Source organism: Peromyscus maniculatus, chromosome 1 (assembly GCF_049852395.1).
Source record: "Peromyscus maniculatus bairdii isolate BWxNUB_F1_BW_parent chromosome 1, HU_Pman_BW_mat_3.1, whole genome shotgun sequence".
In the NCBI taxonomy this organism is placed as follows: domain Eukaryota; kingdom Metazoa; phylum Chordata; class Mammalia; order Rodentia; family Cricetidae; genus Peromyscus; species Peromyscus maniculatus.
Window position 1 is genome coordinate 137,322,691 of NC_134852.1, and position 20,945 is coordinate 137,343,635.

The window sequence follows — 20,945 nt, forward strand, 5'->3', positions numbered from 1 at the left end:
TGGAGCGGCTCCTTTCTCCTTCCTCTTTCCTCTCCCCCTCGTCCTGTCTTCTCCCTCGACCGGCTCGGGTCCGTCCTCTCTGGTTCCCGGTCTCCCACACACCCCTTCCTGGGCGCCCACTCACCCTGACGTCACTCCTTCCCGCAGCCCTCTCTGCCTAGCTACCCACGACCCCTCCCGGCGGCAGCCGCAGCCCAGCCCTGGGGGGGGGAAGGGGAGACCTCTCTCTGGATGTGCCTCTCTAGACCCCCACCCCCAGCCCTGACCGAGCGCCACGTGGGGTGCAGGGGCACGGTGCCAACCTCCAGCCGCCCCGCAATGCGAAAGGAAGGGCGGGGCGGGCTCGGGGGCGGGGCGAGAGCGCTGGCCAGCGCGCCAGGCCTGTGCTCCCGGACTGCGACTTGGACCGTGGGCCGGCCTGCGGGTCCCCGGAGAGGTCGGCCTGCGACACCCCTTTCCTCCTGGCTGGGCTTCGCCGGAGCCAGCAGCACCGAGCGGGACGCGGGATCGCGAAAGCCGCTTCGGCCAATCACGGGCCCCGGGGCCCGCCCGCGCAGGCGGGGCCGGGGAGCTGTCCGCGCGCCCTGGTGCTGAAAAGGGCGCCCGCTCGCCGCGAGGCAGAGCCGGGGGACCGCGGGTGGCAGCCGCGGGGCCGCAGGCCGCTCGCTGTCAGGTCGTGTGCGGGAGGAGGGGCCTCAGCGCGAACCCCTCAGACTCCTTACAGATGTGGATACCCCCCTTTTCCAGGGGGGAGGGGCGAGTCCATCCCACCTGAGTTTCTGTACAGGGCACAGTGGAGGCCCACGGGGAGGTCCGGGTGTGGACAGAGGACATACTGGACAGGCCAGGAAGGCGCGAGCCAAGCTGTGGCCCCCCTCGGCTTCCTGGGAAGGCCAGGTGCAGATTCCAGATGTGCTGGAATGGCGCCGGGAGAGCCTAATTACTGCTGGGACCAGAGTTTCCTTTCGCTCCCCTAGGGGCCTCGGAGTGCAGATTACGGTCCTGGCTCGGGATCCCTCCTTCCTCCATCTGCACTTCCTCCTCCTCCCTCATCGGCGAATAAATCCCAGGCCCCTCCCTTCGCCCGTCCCCAGGATCTGACGTGGGCTTGACACCTTTCTCAGCTTCTCCCTCCCGCAGCTCCAGTGGCCGAGCTTCGGCTTCCCTGGTTCCGCAACCCCTTCCCTCTTCCTCTCCCCGACAAGCCCCGGTAGAACCCCGTAAGGACCCTCTGGATCCTCAAGCCCACCCTGGGCCCCCGGAAGCTGCCTTTCCCCTCCCGCTCCCCCCGGCTGGCAATCTCTCCATCCCGATGGACCCAAGCGCCCGAACAAGGGGATAACCTTCGGCCCTCTCGGCCCCACCCCCCGCAGCGGGAGCCGCGCCCCCCTTTACCATAGATCGGAGAGCCAAGGATAAAGATTGAGCTAAAGGGGGCGGACTCCAGGCAACCCCTAGGCCAATTCTGCTCCTCCATCCCAAAGGGAGGAAAATTGCCTTCCTTTGCTGACCCTTAGCAGGAAAGCAAAATTAAAGGGAAAGATAAAAGGACGCCGAGGGAAAGTGACAACTGGATTATTCGGAAGAGCTACAGAGGAGAGAGACTAGAGTGAGTCGCCATGGGGACTCCCAAGGCCCAGCACCCACCGCCTTCCCAGCTGCTGTTCCTAATTCTGCTGAGCTGTGCCTGGATTGAGGGTAAGGACATGTGGGGGTGGGCCCTGGGAGGGCCCTGGGGGGGTCCTCCACCTTCCTCTGAACACATTGAGTCTTCCGAGCTTGTGGGGGAGGGGAGGGGCATAGGTGACTGGGAAGGGGCAAGCCAAGGCTTTCTGACTGGTACATGGAGCCCTTGAACTCCTAATATTAAGGAGATGGAAAAATGGATAAGGAGAGCTTTTAGTTGTATCTTAGGGGTTAAATCCAGGAAGAAGAGCTGGGGGAAGTTGGGTGGATGTCTGCGGAGGCAGTAGAAACAGGCAGGGTACCTGGGTGGGAGATGGAGGTGCTGGGAGAGATGCCAGGCTGCACACACAAATGTTCTTGGACATATGGACAAAGACAGATGAACACAAGCAGGGATATTCAGTCCCTGACTCCACTCTGATCCCCAAACCCGACTCCAGAGAAGGCAGCAGAGACTGCAGAGAGAGAGAGAGAGAGAGAGAGAGAGAGAGAGAGAGAGAGAGAGAGCCTGCAGAGGCAGAAACCCGGAGAGAAAGCTGGTACTGCGGAAGGAGGTCTGGGAGGTGCTATCAGACTCTCCTCGGAGTTCTGGGATTGGGGGGATGCTTCACTGGGGAGGCATGGAGAGCCCTCCCAGAGGCCGGGCTCCGCACCTCCTGCTAGAGCTGTCCAGGGTTAGCAGTAACTAAGGCTCTCACTGACGGCCCAGAGACCAGGAGTAGGGGCTTAGGAGTGAGAGGCCAGATCGGAGCCTCGCCTCTGATCTTGGCTCTCAGCCCAGCCTGAGACCCTCTGAGTGTCTGCTGAGAAGTGCACTGGGAAATATCTATCCAGAGAAGGAAGGGATGTAGGGGAATGGAGAGAGAGGCTCATAGGACTTCACCTCCTAGGTCTTCCCCTGAAAGAGGATGAGATGATGCCAGAGTCAGGAAGTGAGACTCCCACGGTGGCCTCTGAGGACCTGGCTGAACTGCTCCATGGAGCTTTGCTGCGGAAGGGCCCGGAGATCGGCCTCTTGCCGGGTGAGGTCCCCAAAGTGGCATAAAAGTAGAACATGCCTCTGGGAGATGGAGTGCCTGGGCCAGAGGGAAGGCAGGTAGAGAGAGTCCGGAGAGAGAAAGATCTCTAGGAAGCCAAGGAAATTCAGGGGCAGGCAAGAGAAGAAAGAGTCAAAACTGTCCCTAGACAGAACCAGAGACAGGGACAGAACGATGAACAGACAATCACGAGAAGGTCATGTATCTATAGAGACACGTGAGTTCAGAGAAGCAGAGTCACAAAAACGGCGAGAAAAAGTGATATACAACTAGCAGGTGATCTGGGATCATAAAACCAGAGAGCAATAAGAATACTAAGCAGAGAAAAGCTCCAGAGAGAGTGAGACCGGGAAGAGAGAAAGGGGTAGGCAGAGGAGAGAGCCAGATCTGGGGGTGCGGGAGGCTCAGGGGGGCTGTCAAGACCGTGGTGGAAAAAGAAAAGGAGCTTTGGCTGCAAAGTCTTGAGAGAATGTGGGGAGCCTGGGAGGGTAAGGAGAAAATGGGGGATTGTACATTGTGGGGAGGCTTTGGGATCTCACGCTAAGCTGTCCCCCACCCCCATGGACAACTGGCTGCTCCTGCGCTCTGACGACCCTCAAACTGTCTCAGGATCTGACCCAGACCCCACACTAGCCACCCCTCCAGCCGGCCAGACTCTTGCAGCGCCCTCCCTGCCGCGTGCCACCGAGCCAGGGACAGGGCCTCTGACGACAGCTGTCACCCCTAAGGGGGTCAGGGGGGCAGGCCCCACCGCGCCAGAGCTGCTGACCCCGCCCCCTGGAACTACAGCCCCGCCCCCGCCTGGCCCCGCCTCCCCAGTCCCGCCCCTCAGGCCCGAAGGAGGAGAGGAGGAAACCACCACCACCATCATCACCACAACAACTGTCACCACTACTGTCACCAGTCCAGGTGAGGTGATGGAAGGGGAGGGCATGGAAGCACCCATGTGGGGATGGATGGGGGAAAGCTGCGTGGACCACGTGGGAAAAGGAGCTTTAGGTACAGGTAGGAGAGGGGCTTCTGGGTAGTAATGGCAAAGGCCAGCATTAACGTCCATGGGTTGTCTGTGGGCTTCCGTCTGTAGTTGGGGAAGGAGTCTCAGTGGAGGATGGTAGGGGTGCTGGGGGATACAGGTGACCACTAAAAAGGCCTGGCCAGGCCGGTGAGCAGGCCGGACCTCTCAGCCCAAGCCACTGATCTCTCTGTAGTTTTGTGCAATAACAACATCTCCGAGGGGGAAGGGGTCGTGGAGTCTCCCGACTTGGGGAGCACTGCCAGCCGCTCCGTGGAACTCCTAGACTGCACCTACAGCATCCACGTCTACCCTGGCTATGGCATTGAGATTCAGGTAATTTTCTTTGGTGCCAATTGAGTGTGCCTAAGTCCGGTCTAAGAACCGGTGAACCTGTTTTCTGAGTTTGATGATCTCAAAACTCCTCTTCTAGAATCCTGCAACGTGGGTGGTTTACCAGAGGGTGGGGGCTGGGGCTGCCATGCTAACCCTTCCCCCTCCTAACTTGCCCTGGCCTTGCCCGTATCCGGCTTCTTTAGGTGCAGACACTCAACCTGTCTCAAGAGGAGGAGCTCTTGGTGCTGGCCGGTGGGGGATCCCCAGGCCTGGCCCCCAGACTCTTGGCCAATTCCTCCATGCTGGGAGAAGGACAGGTCCTTCGGAGCCCAACAAACCGGCTGCTCCTGCATTTCCAGAGTCCTCGGGTCCCAAGGGGCAATGGCTTCAGGATTCACTATCAGGGTGAGAAGTCTGAAGTGCCACCGGAGGGACAAGAGCCATGTGGGGTAGAGAAGACATCTCCAGGGTCCTTCTAACTCAGGGCACTGAGAGGATCTTCTTCCCGCCTGGGACCCTGTGTGAGCAGGACCCTCAAAAAGCATGCATGTGTATTTTTCTCACACATTCATGGATCTGTAAATGGGTGTGAAGGAATCCAAGTAGCAATTCATTTATTTGGTCCTATGAATTTTTATTAAGTACCTACTTCATACCAGGCTCTGTGTTAGCCTTAGGGAAAAAAATGAATAAGCTTGATATAATTCCATCTTTAAGGAGCTGAGGATCTGGATAGACGTATACGTAATCAGAATGGTTGTGTCAGAGTAAGGACGATGAGGAAACTCAGGCAAGGGGAGCAGGCACAAAAGGGACCTAAGGAATATAGGAATGGCTTCTTGGAGGAGGTGGTGACTAAGATGAGGCCCTTCAGGATGAGCTGGCCAGGGGAAGGGTGGGAGGAGGAAAGAGAGAAGCAACTGTTTCATGGGTGGAAACGCGCATCCTGAGTCCCAGAGAGGAGAGAAAATGTGACCGACCCTTGGAAAGGTGTAGTACCAGGCCGGGCGTGGTGGCGCACGCCTTTGATCCCAGCACTCGGGAGGCAGAGCCAGACAGATCTCTGTGAGTTCGAGGCCAGCCTCGTCTACAGAGTGAGTTCCAGGAAAGGCACCAAAGCTACACAGAGAAACTCTGCCTTGAAAAACCAAAAAAGAAAAGAAAGGTGAAGTACCTCAACATGCATGCATGGACGGTGGAATTGTCTGCACTGTGTGACCTGGGTAGTTCCTTTCACCTCATGGCTCCGTCTGAAAAACAGAAGCTATAATACTTCTTGTGAAGTATTACTAGGAAGATCAAATGAGTTAGTACCTGTGGATCATCTAAACCAGTGTCTGGATCCGACGCTCAAAAATGTCAGCCAGTGCTGTCACAGCCAAAGCAGAAAAGACAGTGAGGGAAGGGGGAATGGAAGGCCACACTGAGAGGCAGGCAGGCATCACTGAGGAGTCCAGGGCTCTTTAATCTGCAGGTGAGAGAGAGAGGCAGGCAGCTGAAACAGCACCAGCAGAAAAGTGACACTCTTAGGTCTGCAATTTTGGCAACTCCTTCTGATTTCCAGGGCAGGAATGGGGAGTGTTTCATGCATTCATACACAGACGAGCTACACGTGTATCTATGCTATCCTGTGTGCACGTGTGTGGGAACCTTCTCACAGTGCACATGCACTTTCTAGCACATGTACATGTACATGAACTAAGGGACTCAGCTAATGTTCCCATTCCAGACATTGCTGTCTTCCCCAAGGTCCCTTCGTGTGCTCTTCAGAGACAGGGTCCGTTGTCACTTGGCTCCATGTACTTCCCTCCTTCTCCCTAGATTCCTTGTGCATCTTATTCAAGTTGCAGCGTATATCTCTTCCTCATGCTCTGAGGGTAAATTGTTCAAGGCCGAAGCTCCTACTGACAGGCACATTGGAGAGACCAGTGGGCTGGGACTTGTACTTGTGTGCCAAGGACCTGGTTGTTAGAGACAAAAAACATGCATGCCTTAGGAGCCAAGGACTAGACATCAGATGGGAAAAAAGCTACCCACTGGCTCCTTTAAGCAGCTGTTTCCCTAGGGCATCAAAACTAGGACTCTCGGGCTAAGTGGAACATTGAGGGGAGCAGGGCTATTGCATAAAGGCTTCATTACCTGCCTTGGTCTTCCCTTGTTTGCAGCTCCTGCAGGCATCTTTAGGACAGAGGCACTGTTTAAGCCCTTCTCAAGCTGCTCTGACTGTGGCTTCATGTCCAGAGAGCCAGCACAGTCCTGCAAGTTTGCCCATGCGCAAAGTCCTTCCCCCAGCCACTGCTCCTCGCAGTAACCCAGAGAGGACCAAGGCAGCTCCAACTCTCAGAGGAGGGAACAGATTTGAGGTCACATGGCTTTCTGAGGCACCTGAAACTTCATTGCAGAGTCAGAAATCAGAGGCCCAAGTCCCTGCCCCACACCCATTCCTAAAATGAGGGTGGGGGTTAACTGATGTGAGTACCCTTGGGTGGGGAATCCTTTGCATGTTTTGTTTTGTTTGTTTTGAGACGGAGTCTCGTGTAACCTAAGCTGGCCTGGAACTCACTGTGTAGCCAAGTATAGCCTTACACTTCTGAGCTTCCCACCTTTACCTCCCCAGTGCTGGTATTACAGGCCTGGTTAATTCAGAGCTAGAAGTTACCAAATGAGCTACATCCCCGCCCCCTGCATTGAGAGTCTTTAGTTAGATTTCAGACCAGTCCTTACTGATATGAATTATTACTATTGGTGAGAGAAACCCCTTCCCAGAGATCAACTTGCTCAGCCTTGGTTCAGTCTCATAGTAATAACAAAAAAAGTTACATGATAAGAAAATTACATATGTAGAATTGAACACAGGCAAGACCTTATGGGAGCAGGGAAAACCATGAAGGCTTCCTAGAAGGAGTGATACTTAGGTTATTCTTTGAAAGATCGGGAAGAAACCAGAAAGCCTTGCATGTAGAAGCATAGGTGTGAGCAAAAAATATGGAGGTGGTCTGTCTGTGGTGGTGCATACATATAATTCTAGCTCTCTGAACGCCGAGAGGTACAAGAGTTCAAAGCTAACCTAGACTACATAGTGAGATCTTGTCTCAAAAAAAAAAAAAAAATCAAAGAATAGCTAGGTGTCAGTGTTGTGTGCCTTTAATCCCTGTACTCGGGGAGCAGAGGCAGATGGGTCTCTGTTAACTCAAGATCAGCCTGATCTCTGTAGAGAGTTCCAGGCTAGCCAGGGCTACGTAGTCAGCCCCCTGTCTCAAAAACAGAACAAAAATCCCAAAGGTTGGGGAAATAGTTCATGGTAGAGCATTTGCCTAATGTGTACAACATCCTGGATTTAATCCCATCACCAGGAAAAAAAGGGGGGGGGTCGATGTGAAATAGGAAGGAGTCACAGATTATTGTTCAGGACATTTGGGCCTCAGGAGCTGAGTAAACTTAAGGACTGGGCTGGACCTGGCTGGAGAAGGGACTAGACTATCAAGCTAAGGTGTTCAGAGTCGGCTCTGCTGGCCACAGAGGTCTCGAATTTTCTGAACCTGCTGTGTTTTAGATGATTGTTTTATGTCTGCTTGTCTTAGCAGTCTAGGGGCTATGGGAAGGCAAAGTATGGGTTTGTTTTGTTTCTGTCTGTCCCCACAGCCCACCTAGATAAATGCTTGATGACTTTTGAAATGTGGAAGGGATAGGTCTCTGACAGAATCACTGAAGGCTCCAGACTCAGGGAAGCCTGCTGAGTAGAGCCGGGCTGCACCTCCAAGACACAGCCTTGGAAACCGAGCATGGTGGTGTGGTTTTCTGAAGGCTGAGGCAGGAGCATTGAGAAATTGAAGTTAACCTGGGCTATACAAGACCTTATTTCAAAACCAAACCAACCCCACCCCACCCCTGAAAAATAGCTTCAAGAAGCTTTGAGAAAGAATGTAAGCAATACAACTGTGAGGAATGTGTAGCGGGAAAGTGTACACCAGGAATGACTGGAAGAGGGCAAAATGACCTGGATGTGACGAACAGGTCACTGTTGCCCTAATTTGAGGCACAATGAAGTTGGTGTAGAAAGGGCAGTTACACAGTTCTCAGCACAAGAGATGAGAGAAATCAGCTTCTCACGGAGAGCAGAGTCAGTACCCATCAGCCCTCCTTCTCCGAGGGGGTCACTCGGGGGCACTGGGGAGTAAGTCCTAAGTCAACATTCCCAAAGCAGCTTCTTGTGGCTGGCCTGGCTGGAAGCTGCATCTCCATACAAGAACGTTTGCGAAAGAAAACAGCACAAAGCATTTCATAAGCAGGAGCCTTGGCATCCACCCCTGGAAAGTGGGTCATACGCTCTTCCTCTGCCCGCCTCTAAAACTGTGTAAATTGACTTGGAAGTTGAACCACCTCTGCCGATGTCATTTATTATTAGTGCTGATAGAGTTCAGGGTGGTCAATTGATTTGCTTGAGGTCACATAGCCAATAAGACTAGGCTCTAAAAAATGTTTGTCTATAAAAAAAAAAAAAGGACCAAAATGGGTAAATTACGAAGACCAGAGGTGAGCACTGTTGCTGTTGCCTGTTCCTGAGGCAGGGAGCCAGTGTAAGGAGTTTGTGTGCGCTCCAGCAATGAGCCCATTTACTCCCTGGGAATGGGAGATGGAGGGGTTTGGGAAGTTGCTGTGAGACAATGGCCCCTCTTCTTCTTCCTTGACCTGTCCAGCATACCTCCTGAGCTGTGGCTTCCCACCCCGGCCAGCCCACGGGGATGTGAGTGTGACAGACCTGCATCCTGGGGGCACTGCCACCTTCCACTGTGACTCAGGATACCAGCTGCAGGGTGAGGAAACGCTCATCTGCCTCAATGGTACCCGGCCAGCCTGGACTGGTGAACCCCCCAGCTGTATAGGTGAGTGCCGTGCGCACTTCTGTCCTGGGGGAGGGGGACCGAGCTGGGGAATCTCCATCTTTGGGAAGAAGCCATAGAGAAGAAGTTTCTAGCTGTAGAGCCCTGTCACAGTGTCCTCCCCAGAGCGCTCCACCATGAGGGTCTCCATCCTTAGGGGGGTCTCCAACCTTGTCTGGGCTTCATCTTGGGATGCCCTAGTTGGTGCTTGACATCCTTTACCACTCTAGATGCCCTGTCTTTGGAGACCCCACTCCAGTGAGTCGTGTTTGGGGTCCCTGGTTGGTAGACTTTGGGCCTTAAGTCTTCATTCTCCACCGAGCATAAAATGCTTACAGTCTAGAGAGTCCTACCTTCCAGGCTTCTCATCTGAGAGTTTCAGTTTTGAGGCTCCCTGTCTCCAGGTGCCTACCTCTCGGGAGGCTTCATTTTAGCAGGATCTCCATGCGTAGGGTTCTATTTCAGGCTAGACAGAAGCTAGAGAAAGTCCTGTCCCTTCTCCACAGGACAGAGGCCATCCCTGGCCAGTAGGCACCAGGCTCTAGAGTTGAGCCTGAGAAAGGGCTGAAGTCTTCCTGCTCTTTCTCTGCCCACAGCATCTTGTGGGGGCACCATCCACAATGCCACACTGGGTCGTATCGTATCCCCTGAGCCTGGGGGAGCTGCAGGGCCCAACCTCACCTGCCGCTGGGTCATTGAAGCAGCTGAGGGACGCCGGCTACATCTGCACTTTGAGAGGGTCTCGCTGGATGAGGACAATGACCGGTGAGAGTCTGGGCTCTGGGCTAGAGATTCCCACCTTGGGAAAGCTGGGAGGCTTCAGAGGAGAGCCAGGTGACACTGGATGGATCCTGTGTCAACGTCAGAGAGAGCAGCAACCTTAGACAAGTCAGTGTGCCTTGCCGCACCTCAGTTCTCTCTCGTTGGTAGAATGGAGAGAATAGCACCCCTCCAATTGCTTAATTAATAAATACATTAAGATATGTAAAGTAATTGAAGTGGTGCCTAGGACATGATGAGTGCTATAAAAGTGCGTGCTGTCATTTTCCTCGGTGTTCTTTGTTGCTTTGGAGTGTGCTCTCAGTCTCTCTGTGCCTCTGTCCCCTCATCCATAAAATGAGGGGCAATAATAGTGTCTGACTCAAGAGTCCTTGTAAAGTCAAACAAGACAAAATGTGTTGGGGCTTAAAAGCGTGTATGGTATGGGTTAGGGGTTGATAATAACAGCTTAAAGATAAGCCAGGAGAGTGGACAGGCGGCTTCCCGGGAGGAGTGAACCTACCACTCTTCTGTCCATCCCAGGCTGATGGTGCGCTCAGGGGGAAGTCCCCTGTCCCCTGTGATTTATGACTCTGACATGGATGATGTCCCTGAGCGTGGTCTCATCAGTGATGCCCAATCCCTCTACGTAGAACTGCTTTCAGAGACACCAGCCAATCCCCTGCTGCTCAGCCTCCGATTTGAAGGTAATAGTCTTATTTCCTGACTCTGCCCAACCCCCACACCATTCCCTCTTCCTCTCACTAGAAATAGTCACAAGTACATAGTCCCTCCATGCTCATCTTTGCGTTTGGTCCCTGATACCTGACAGGGGTCCCTTCACAGGGATATCGTCTCATTCCACGTAGTCCCCTCTGATCAAGTTTCAGATATGGCTGGATCCAGCATACAGCCAGGTCGACATTGTCTGTCTCTCAGTTCTTTACTGTGCAGTGACTTCGTTCCCATGCAGGCTTTCCCTGTGTGGATCTAACTACAGATTAATAGACTATCAACTTAAGGCCATCAGAGAAAGGAAATGCTCATGAGAGCTTTGGCAACAATTCCAGAAAAGGTTCTCATTGACTTGATTAAGTCAGGAAGTATTATGATTGGCAGGTCTGCATGGCATGGCCGTCTCTGCTTGGTCCCAACTAAGCCTCATGGACTAGAAGTAGGAAAGGCATGTTCCCCCTTCCACCTAATGAAAAAAAAAAGGGGGAGCTGTGACCAGAAGAAGGAAGAATGGATGTTGGACAGGTCAAGGGAATCAGCGACCATGGGAGAAGAGGCAGTTAGATATGGCCCTCCAGGATGGAGGTGAAGCAGATGACTAGGGAGAGGAAAGAGGCAATGATGCATTTGAGAAACAGCATGGCTAAGAATTTATAAAACAATAGCAAGAGGTGTTGAACCGGTGGGCAGTGGGGACACACGCCTTTAATCCCTGCACTTGGGAGGCAGAGCCAGTCAGCTCTTTCAAGGCTAACTTGATCTACAAAGTGAGTTCCAGGAGAGCCAGGGCTACATAGAGAAACCATGTCTCAGGAAGAGAGAGAGAAAGGCGGGGGAGGCCATGGAAGGGATATGTTCAGAGATTAGAAGGGTGTGGTTTTGGATGGGTCACAAATAAGTGGAATTGGCACTAGGCCCTGCTAGGTGGACAGGATTTGCACATGATACCTTGTCAAGTTAAGTAATAGGAAATATAATAGAGAATTTGCAGAAACCCAGCACATGATGGGTTCTGAAAGCGCTAAAGAGCTCTCAGCTTTTCGGTGAGAACTCCAGTCTGCCTCTCCAGGCGGTGTGCTGCGCTGAGTTGTGCTGCGCTGAGCTTCGGGGCCTCGCCGGCCTCGCGGGTGGTTTTGTGGATAAGATGCAATCAGGTGGACAGGAAAAACTGCTCTAGAGATGTTCATTTTGGTCCTCAGTAAAAGTTGAGCAGCTTCTGCACTAGCTGCAGTTTTGGATTCCAGCAACACTGTGGATGATCAGAATCCAACTGCTATTTCTGAAGCGAGAACACACCTACGCAAGCCAGTTCTCCAGAAACACCCCTCCCCAGGCCCCTTGCAGTTTCCCAAGCCAAATGTCTGTGGATGAGAACTAACCCTTTAGGATTGTAGTTCTGGCTCTGTAGTTGCCTCCTAGGTGAACTTGGGCTGGTGGCTATTTGTCCGAAGATGTCCTTATCTGTAGAATGGTGGTCCCAGCCACTTGGGAGGCTGAGGCAGGAAGATCTCAAATTCAAGGTCAGCCTGAGCTATATATAGTGAGACCACCCGCCTCAAGATACCAAAACAAATTTAAAAAAAAAAAAACCTATGTAGGGCTGAGCAACACCCAAATTCAGCCTAAGCGCCTAACGTAAGATCCCTGAGTCCTGCCCTAATGCTTAATTTTGTGACCAACTCCTCTCTAGCCTTTGAGGAGGATCGCTGTTTCGCCCCTTTCCTGGCACATGGCAATGTGACTACTACAGACCCTGAGTACCGCCCAGGGGCACTGGCCACCTTCTCGTGCCTCCCAGGATATGCTCTGGAGCCGCCAGGGCCCCCCAATGCCATCGAATGTGTGGACCCCACCGAACCCCACTGGAACGACACAGAGCCAGCCTGTAAGGGTGAGTCCTGTGCATCTCAGAGTCCTTCAGCCCACAGACTGCCCTGAAGTTGGACCTCAGAAAGGCAATTGTAAAGGAGATCTCAAATGCACATTAAGACATAATAAATCCAAAGGCAGGCTGCAGAGATGGCTCAGCAGTTAAGAGCACTGACTGTTCTTCTCGAGGATCCGGGTTCAATTCCCAGCACCCACATGGCAGACCACAACTGTCTATAACTCCAGGATCCAACACCCTCACACAGACATACCTACAGGCAAAACACCAATAAAATATAAATAAATAAGTGACAAATTGGAAAATAATAGTTTAAAAACAAAAACACAAACCCAAAGCCTGGGTAAAGCTCTGCCCCTTCAGAAGCTGCTTTCTTGGAGAAGTAATTGCTGGGCTTGTTTTGAATTCAGGCTCAGACCCAAAAGGCTTCTAGAGCTAGAACTGGAGTTGGGTTGAGTGGTGGATTGGGTAAGGTAGAAAGTGGGTGGGGTTAACTAAGGGCTGGGCTGGAAAAACAATCATAGTAAAACCTAGATATGACCAGAAATCTTCACACCAAAAAGCCTGTTGAGGAGACTCAGTGCACACTCCTGAGAACAATGGGGACTATGGTGATCATATGCCCACGTGGGTTCTGAACCTGACACCTCTTCCCTAGCCATGTGTGGAGGAGAGCTATCTGAGGCAGCTGGTGTGGTCCTCTCTCCCGACTGGCCCCAAAGCTATAGCCCTGGCCAGGACTGCGTGTGGGGCCTGCACGTCCAGGAAGAGAAGCGCATCTTGCTCCAAGTTGAAATGTATGTCTGGGTCACATAGCTTGTGTGACGGGTGTGGGTTCCGTCGGGTGTGTGAGACAATGCACTGGCCTGCATTCTGAGCCCAACGGGCTCTTCTGAGTTCACAGAGAACTCTGTGGGTACATTGGTGTTCTGAAAGAGGACATCAGGTGGGTACAGGACAGAGGCAGGAGCCCTGGGTTCAAGTTACTTGGAGAATAAGGACAAGTAAAGGGGAGCACAGCCTTCTCCGAGGGCTGCTGCAGGTCTGGAGGGTTCTGCTGAGCTATACCCCGCACTCGTGTGTGTGTGTGTGTGTGTGTGTGTGTGTGTGTGTGTGTGTGTGTGACACTGCTTCTTATCAAAGGGACCCAGGCCCCCAACTGGTGCCTTATTGCTAGTACCAAGTCAGCGGGTGCAAGTCGGTAGCTGATTTGGCATGAGGCGGTCACGTGAGTGGAGAGAAGGTGCATGGGCGTGGACCCAAAGCAGATACTCAGGCAGAGCCCAGCATTTGACAGTGTCGAAGGACTATTGTCTATGATTGATCAAAGCTGGATTTGAGCACGCCATGGGGATGGAAGAGAGGATGAAAAGTGGGTGGAGCTAGTGATGGGCGGGGATTGAAGATTAGAAAGCAGGAGTGGGAGGAGTTAACCCACCTGGAACCTGGCGAGAACCCTAATGGTCAAAACTGAGCGAAGGGAATTCAGGGCAGGGCTGGTTCGGAGTGAGCGAGTTGGGAGAACCGGATGAGATGGGCCGGATGCCGCTCGCCTAATTTCCTGACGCCCTCACTGCAGCTTGAATGTTCGCGAGGGGGATATGCTGACGCTGTTCGATGGGGACGGTCCCAGCGCTCGAGTGCTGGCCCAGCTGCGAGGACCTCAGCCGCGCCGCCGTCTCCTCTCCTCTGGACCCGATCTCACTCTGCAGTTTCAGGCACCCCCTGGGCCCCCAAATCCGGGTCTAGGCCAGGGCTTCGTATTGCATTTCAAAGGTACGGAAGGCGAGGGCTCTGGACGGTCAGGGGGCTGGCAGGGAGGGGGCCCCAGCGCCAGGCCCTCTGAGGCTGGAAGAGGTCCTTCTTCACTGCAGAGGTCCCGAGGAACGATACATGCCCCGAGCTGCCCCCTCCTGAGTGGGGCTGGAGGACCGCATCCCACGGGGACCTTATCCGGGGCACAGTGCTCACTTACCAGTGCGAGCCTGGCTATGAACTGCTGGGATCAGACATCCTCACTTGCCAATGGGACCTGTCCTGGAGCGCGGCTCCCCCTGCTTGCCAAAAGAGTGAGTAGGATCCTACCCCTAAGCCTATCCTTCGGCTCTGTCCCCGCCCTTCCCTATCACTCCTGGAGGTTTCGCCCTGAGTCTTGCTTGGGTCTTCAGACCCAACCCTTATGTCCTTTAGGTCCCACCGCGTTCAGTGTCTTGAAATTGCTACACACACACACACACACACACACACACACACACACACACACACACACACACACACACCACCGTGTCCTGCCTTTAGTTCAGACTGCTTTCTTCCTTTCATCTGTTGCTCAATCCACTTTTCATCATGGTCCAAGTCCCCTCCACTCCTGATTCCATCCCTGCCAGGGCTGAGTCCCACCCCTACCAGGTTTCACCAAATTGCCCCCTTCGCTTTGCCCCATCAACTCTTAGTTCTCTTCTATACACCCCCAAACTCTTAGTTCCCCGAAAGCTGACAGTGTGGGAAGTCACTCTGTTAGATGCAAGGCTTGTCAGTGGATTGGATCTGTTTGAATGCTGTGATTGAAGCCCGGCACTGGGCTGTGGTTATAGGACCAGTTCCTCGCTCCTTCCTACCCTGATGGGTCTCAGACCTGGAGGAGAGAGATACATAAGTAACTAGGCATGGTGCACAGTGGTAACCAGAGGATGACCTGGGGTAAAGTACTTAAGGTCTCTGAGCTCTGGCTCTCCCATGAATGAAGTAAGTGGGAGTCGGGGATTGTACGGAGCCGAGGCAGCTTTTCACAGTGTCTGGTGCATGTAAAGTCACGTCACAGCTCTAAGCATGCTGCAGCACTGTAGGAAGACACAGCTCCATTCACCCAGGACGGAGACAGACTCACTTCAGAGGAGTATTTTGGGTTTTATTTATTTATTTATTTTTTGGGTATGATATCTACAGGAGCTTGGAGGCTTTATTTGTCTTTTAAAAATGGCTGTGCACAGTGGCTGAGGCTGAATGATCATGAGTTCAAAGCCAACCCTGTCTGGAAAGCCCAAGGACTGGGGGCGTAGCTCAGTGACGCAGTACTTACTTGGTAAACAAAACAGACTTTAAAAAAAATCAGAGCCAGATGTGGTGGTGCAGCTGTGCACTCCCAGCACTCAGGAAGCGGAAGCAGAAGGATTTCCAAGAGTTCAAGGCCAGCCACGGCTAATTATTAGCAAGACCCAAAATATGAATGAATGAATGAATGAATGAATGAATGAATGAATGAATGAATAAATAAATAAATAAATAAATAAATAAATAGAACAAAGCAAACAGCAGAAAGAAGTAGCATCATGTCTCTTGAATCTGGAGACGCTGACATAAAGATTGGCTGTAGTTCTCTCTTTCTTTCCCCTCCATTTGTTTGTTTTCGAGACGGGGTTTCCCTGTGTGGTCCTGGCCGTCCATGAACTCGCTCTGTCGCCCAGGCTGACCTTGAACTCACAGAGATCCCCCTGCCTCCGCCTCCTCAGTGCCACCATTGTAGTTCTTGCAAATGGCCCCAGGGGTCAGTGGGGAGGGATTTCAGAAAGCCGGATTTGGGCTGGAAACGGAACACTTGCTGACACTGCACCTCATCCCTGGAGGATTCACAGAACTGTGGGCCTGAGTGGGCCTGAGCGGGCCAGCCAGTCAGGTTGTCTAGCCAAGGCTGGCCTTGGAAAGTTGCCCAGGCTACACCTTGAGTCTGATGCTGAGTTGAGACTCAAGTCTCGGGATCTATCCAGTACTCCATGGCTATGATCCTGGCAGGTTCCAGCTCGGCCGAGTGCCAAGCCCTGGGCCACCAGATAGACGGCAGTAACATTGATCTGTCAGGATAATCAGGATTAAATATCTATCAGGCTGCCTAGCACAGGTTTCTAGGAGTCAAAGGCTGTGGAGCTGGAGAGATAGCTCGGATGCCACACAAGCATCAGGACTTGAGCCCGATCCCCTGAACCCACATAAAAGCCAGGTGTGGTGGCACACATGCCCGTGACCCCCAGTGGTGGGGGCATGGAGAACCACTGGAGCTCACTGGCTAGCCAGTTCAGCTAAATAGGTGAGCTCCAGGTTCAGGAAGAGGCCCTGTTTCAGTTTATAAGTTGTAGAGTAATAGTGGACCACCACCTGGGCCTCTACATGCACATACATGAACACATACACACACTCGCAGAGGCCATGATGATGACCTTCTACAGTAACACTGGGCATAGAAGGGAGGCAGCATATGCCAGCCAAGTGGGCCGGGCACCGGACACATGGAGGGGACACGAGAGCCGCCCTCCCTTGAGACACCAGCTTCTGTCCATAACAATGGTCTGCCGTGCCAGGGACAGTGCTGGGTTTCAGTTTGTGTGCTCTGATATAATAATGAAATACTTTGAATTTTACCCAAAGACAGGGGCCGAGTTTGCCCTGCTCACCCTGCTTTCAAAAGAAATATAAAACACACTGACCTCCCCTCCCCCTACCACAGGGTGTCCTGTTCTGGAACTTGCTATGTAGCCCAGGCTGGTTTGGAGCCTTTAGTCCCAAAGTGGTGGAATTACTGGCATTGCCGTCACATTTGGCAAATCCATTGACTCTGAAGTGTTTCTGACTCACACTATGTCCCTCAAGGAATAGGACGAGGAGGAGGAGGAGGAGGAGAAGGCTGTTCTGAGAAGATGGCTGGACGCTCAGGCCTCTATGAGCCCTGTTTCCAGGCAATCCCCTAAGGCCTCGCTTCCCCTAACCGCTCTCTTCTGTCACCAGTCATGACCTGTGCTGACCCTGGCGAGATCACCAATGGCCACCGGACTGCCTCAGATGCTGGTTTTCCCATCGGCTCCCACGTCCAGTATCGCTGTCTGCCAGGGTACAGCCTGGAGGGGGCAGCTGTACTCACCTGCTACAGCCGAGACACAGGCACACCCAAGTGGAGCGATAGAGTCCCCAAATGCGCCTGTAAGTTTGAGGGACACCCCAGGAAGGGAAGACCAGGGAACCCAGACAGGCCCTGCACAGTTTCTAAACGGCCCTGTGGTGCCCCTGCAGTAAAGTACGAGCCGTGCCTGAACCCTGGTGTTCCCGAGAATGGTTACCAGACACTGTACAAGCATCACTACCAAGCCGGCGAGTCTCTGCGCTTCTTCTGCTACGAGGGCTTTGAGCTCATCGGCGAGGTCACCATCACCTGTGTACCCGGTCACCCCTCCCAGTGGACCAGCCAGCCCCCGCTCTGCAAAGGTGCCTGGGCAGACAGGGCAGAGGGGCATATCATCATCTGGGGAGTGACTGAGCTATAAGAGTTGGGTAGGAAATTCAAGACCAATGGCTGACCCTGCTGAGTGCCCAACCTGTGGGCTCTCATCCTCACAGACATGGCTGGAAAACCTAGGGAGAGCTGAGGTCCCTTGCCTATCGAGGGCTGCAGTGGGGGCTTTGGTTTAGAAGCCCCTTGTCCTCTCTGCAAAGGCCTCGGTTTTGCTATCATCGAGAAATTCTGAAACTGGCTGGCTCAGACTCTCCAGGAACCTCGAACCTTTAGTGGTTTGGAGGAGGACAGCCTCTGAGCCGTAGTTCCCAGGCCCCCTACACACATAGGGAAAGATAGGTTTTGATTGAACAGAGGGCAGAGAACCAGGCTGTGCAGCCCAGCCGCACCGGGGCTCCGGCCCTCTCTCCAGTCTCCTTCCCTCCCTGGCTCAGACCCCGTCCCCCTCCCCCTCCTCTCCCTGCAGTGGCCTATGAGGAGCTCCTGGACAACCGAAAACTGGAAGGTCAGTGAGGGTGCAGGTGGAGACCAGGCCTGGCCAGGTTGGGAGGGCAAGGTCAAGGCTGGGGGCAGGAGGCCAGGCCCCAGAGGGGTGAGGCCAAGGGTTCAGGACCCAGGGCAGGAGGCTGGGAGAGCCCAGGAGTGGGTCCAGCCTGGCCTCATTTGCTGTTCTTCCTCCCTCTGCAGTGACCCAGACTACAGACCCATCACGGCAGCTGGAGGGTGGGAACCTCGCTTTGGCCATCCTGTTGCCCCTGGGCTTGGTCATTGTCCTCGGCAGTGGTGTTTACATATACTACACCAAGTGAGTGCCTTGTCTTGACTGATGCCAGGGCAGGTGCCATACCTGGCATGGGAGTCAGGTAAGGGAGTTCAAGGACTCACACATGATAAGTCCTCTGTCCCCTCCCTTCCCCAGGCTGCAAGGAAAATCACTCTTTGGCTTCTCTGGTTCCCACTCCTACAGTCCCATCACTGTGGAGTCCGACTTCAACAACCCACTGTATGAAGCTGGGGTGAGTCCCTCCCCTCCCCTTGGAATGCCATGTCTCCCGGTCCCCCCAGGACTTCATAATCTTCTCCCAAAGTCTCCATGCTCTCTTTTGGGAATTTCAAACTCAGTTTCCTACAAAAGTCATGAGGGTCAAAGCAAGCTGTGTGTGGACGGCAGGGAATGGTAAGGACTGGCTGTAACTAACTATACAACCAGAGTCCATCCAGGTACAGCTCAAATCCACAGTGGGCATTTAGGCCAATCTCCAAATCTTCCAATTGTTCAAGACATTTCAGAAACTCATATCTTTGTCATCTTATGATACTACAGGATAAACCAAACATATATTAGCTAGATTCAACCCAGGAAACTTCTCTCCATCTCCCTCCCCCTCTCCCTCTTCCCTCCTCCCTCTCCTTCTGTCTCTCTTGAAACAGGGTCTCACTATGTAGCCCTGGCTGGCCTGGAACTCTCAGAGATCTGCCTGCCTCTGTGCCCTGAGAGCTGGGATTAAAATGTGCACCACCACACCTAACTCGGAATCTTTACTAAAAAATATTTTCTAGCCAGGCTGTGATGCACGCCTTTAATCCCAAGGGCTTGGGAGGCAGAGGTAGGTAGATCTCTGTAGACCAATCCCAGCTTGGTCTACAGGGTGAGTTCCAAGACAGAGCTATGCAGAGAAACCCTAAAAAAAAAAAAAAAAAGCTGGACAGTGGTTGCACATGCCTTTAATCCCAGCACTCAGGAGGCAGAGTCAGGCAGATCTCTGTGAGTTCAAGGCCAGCCTGGTCTACAGAGAGAGTTCCAGGACAGGTTCTAAAACCACACAGAGTAATCCTGTCTAAAAAAAAAAAAAAAAAACCAAAAACAAACAAACAAAAAACCAAAACAAAATTAGAATTGTTTTATGTGTATGGGTGTTTGCTTGCCTGTATGTCAGTACACCAAGTGCCCTCAGAAGCCAGAGAGGGCATCACATCCCCTGGAACAAGAGTTACAGACAATTGTGAGCCACCATGTGGGTGCTGGGAATCCAACCCAGGTCCTCTGGAAGAGCAGCCAGTGTTCAACTGCTGAGCCATCTCTCCAGCCCCTCTATATTAATTTAAATATCAAGGTCTTGCTGGGCGTGGTGGCTCAATGGTTTTAATCCCAGCGCTCCAGAGGCAGAGGTGGGCAAATCTCTGAGTTTGAGGCCAGCCTAGTCTACCTAGGGAGTTCCAGGACAGCCAAGACTATATAGAGAGACCCTGTCTCAAAATAACTTGGTCTTTCTGAGAGTGTGTAGTACTGGAGATTAAACTTAGGGCCTCATGTGCAGTTGGCGAGCTCTAGACATCCGATGGCATCTCCAGTGTCTCACTCTCTTTTTTATTCTGAGACAAGGGTCTCTCTATGTAGCTCTGGCAGATCTGGAACTCTATGTAGACCAGGCTAGCTTCAATTCACATGACACACACACACATACACACACACTCTGCCTCTATCTCCACGCGCTGGGATTAAAGGCATGCAACATCATGCCTAGCTCTCCAGTCCTCGTGGATTTCAAGAAAGGGTTTAAATTGTCCAGTCTGATCCTGAGCACCTTCTGTAGCTCAGGCACACCTTGAATTGTGATCTTCTTGCCTCTGTCTCCCTAGCAGCTGGAATTACAGGTTGGTACCACCAGACTCAGATCAAATATTATGTGTCGTCCCGTCCCCCCCCCCCCCCCCCGCCTGCGGATGCCTCTTCACCTCCAACTCACTCCAACTTATCTGCTCTTTCTGTCTTCAGGATACACGGGAGTACGAAGTTTCCATCTGAACCCCGAGTCTAAGTCTGCAGGACCCAGGACCTCCCCCACTCTCTCACCGTTCTGGGCAGTGAGGAGCATAGGACCTGGTCTCTGGCCCCCCTCCCCCACTGCTGTGTAAATAGTCTTCCCATCCCATGAGGGGGCTTTGATGGCCCTGGAGACCCTACAGTAAATAAACCAGCATCCTGCCGTCCAAAGCCGCCTCTTCTTAGTTGCCAAACAAGGGGCCCTCCGCCCCCCACATCCTACTGACTTCTGGACCCAGGGAAGGGAACTCAGCCCCTTGCAACTCCTGGGGCCCCCGCCAGCCCAGGACCCCACTCAAGAACTGTCCCCTAGCTCTACTATTCCCATGGCCATGAAGGCTCCCTAGCCCCGGATGCCGACTGCTGCTGGGCCTCTGAGGGTGAGAGGGATGACGGGAGAGGTGGGACCGAGCCCCGTCCCTTCCCTGTGTCTTCCCACCCACTCTCCCTTTATTTGCTTCTGAGTTCTTGTTTTTGAGCAATAAACAGAAAGTCACCACTTGTAACTGA

At 53.1% G+C, this 20,945-nt stretch overlaps 1 protein-coding gene across 2 annotated transcripts; it reads left to right on the forward strand.

Moving 5' to 3' along the window:
- Positions 1-620: 620 nt before the first annotated feature.
- Positions 621-20,945, forward strand: Sez6l2 (seizure related 6 homolog like 2). Of its 2 annotated transcripts, XM_006977074.4 has the most exons (18): positions 621-1,698; positions 2,577-2,708; positions 3,333-3,632; positions 3,932-4,071; positions 4,275-4,476; positions 8,769-8,954; positions 9,548-9,716; positions 10,254-10,417; positions 12,136-12,336; positions 12,992-13,130; positions 13,913-14,109; positions 14,208-14,402; positions 17,110-17,301; positions 17,392-17,583; positions 18,078-18,116; positions 18,299-18,416; positions 18,531-18,627; positions 20,388-20,945. In XM_006977074.4, the coding sequence occupies exons 1-18, from the start codon at positions 1,620-1,622 to the stop codon at positions 20,415-20,417; spliced, it is 2,772 nt and encodes a 923-aa protein (XP_006977136.1). In that variant the 5' UTR covers positions 621-1,619; the 3' UTR covers positions 20,418-20,945. The 2 variants fall into 2 exon arrangements, with proteins under 2 accessions (XP_006977136.1, XP_006977137.1); XM_006977075.4 differs by lacking the exon at positions 18,078-18,116 and having other exon boundaries at positions 1,114-1,698.

Excerpts from the sequence above, each read along its gene's own strand:
- Sez6l2 (XM_006977074.4), top strand. The coding sequence starts at position 1,620 with ATGGGGACTCCCAAGGCCCAGCACCCACCGCCTTCCCAGCTGCTGTTC. Across the intron at positions 1,699-2,576 it reads GAGCTGTGCCTGGATTGAGG|GTCTTCCCCTGAAAGAGGAT; the intron begins GTAAGGACATGT and ends TTCACCTCCTAG. Across the intron at positions 2,709-3,332 it reads GGAGATCGGCCTCTTGCCGG|GATCTGACCCAGACCCCACA; the intron begins GTGAGGTCCCCA and ends AAACTGTCTCAG.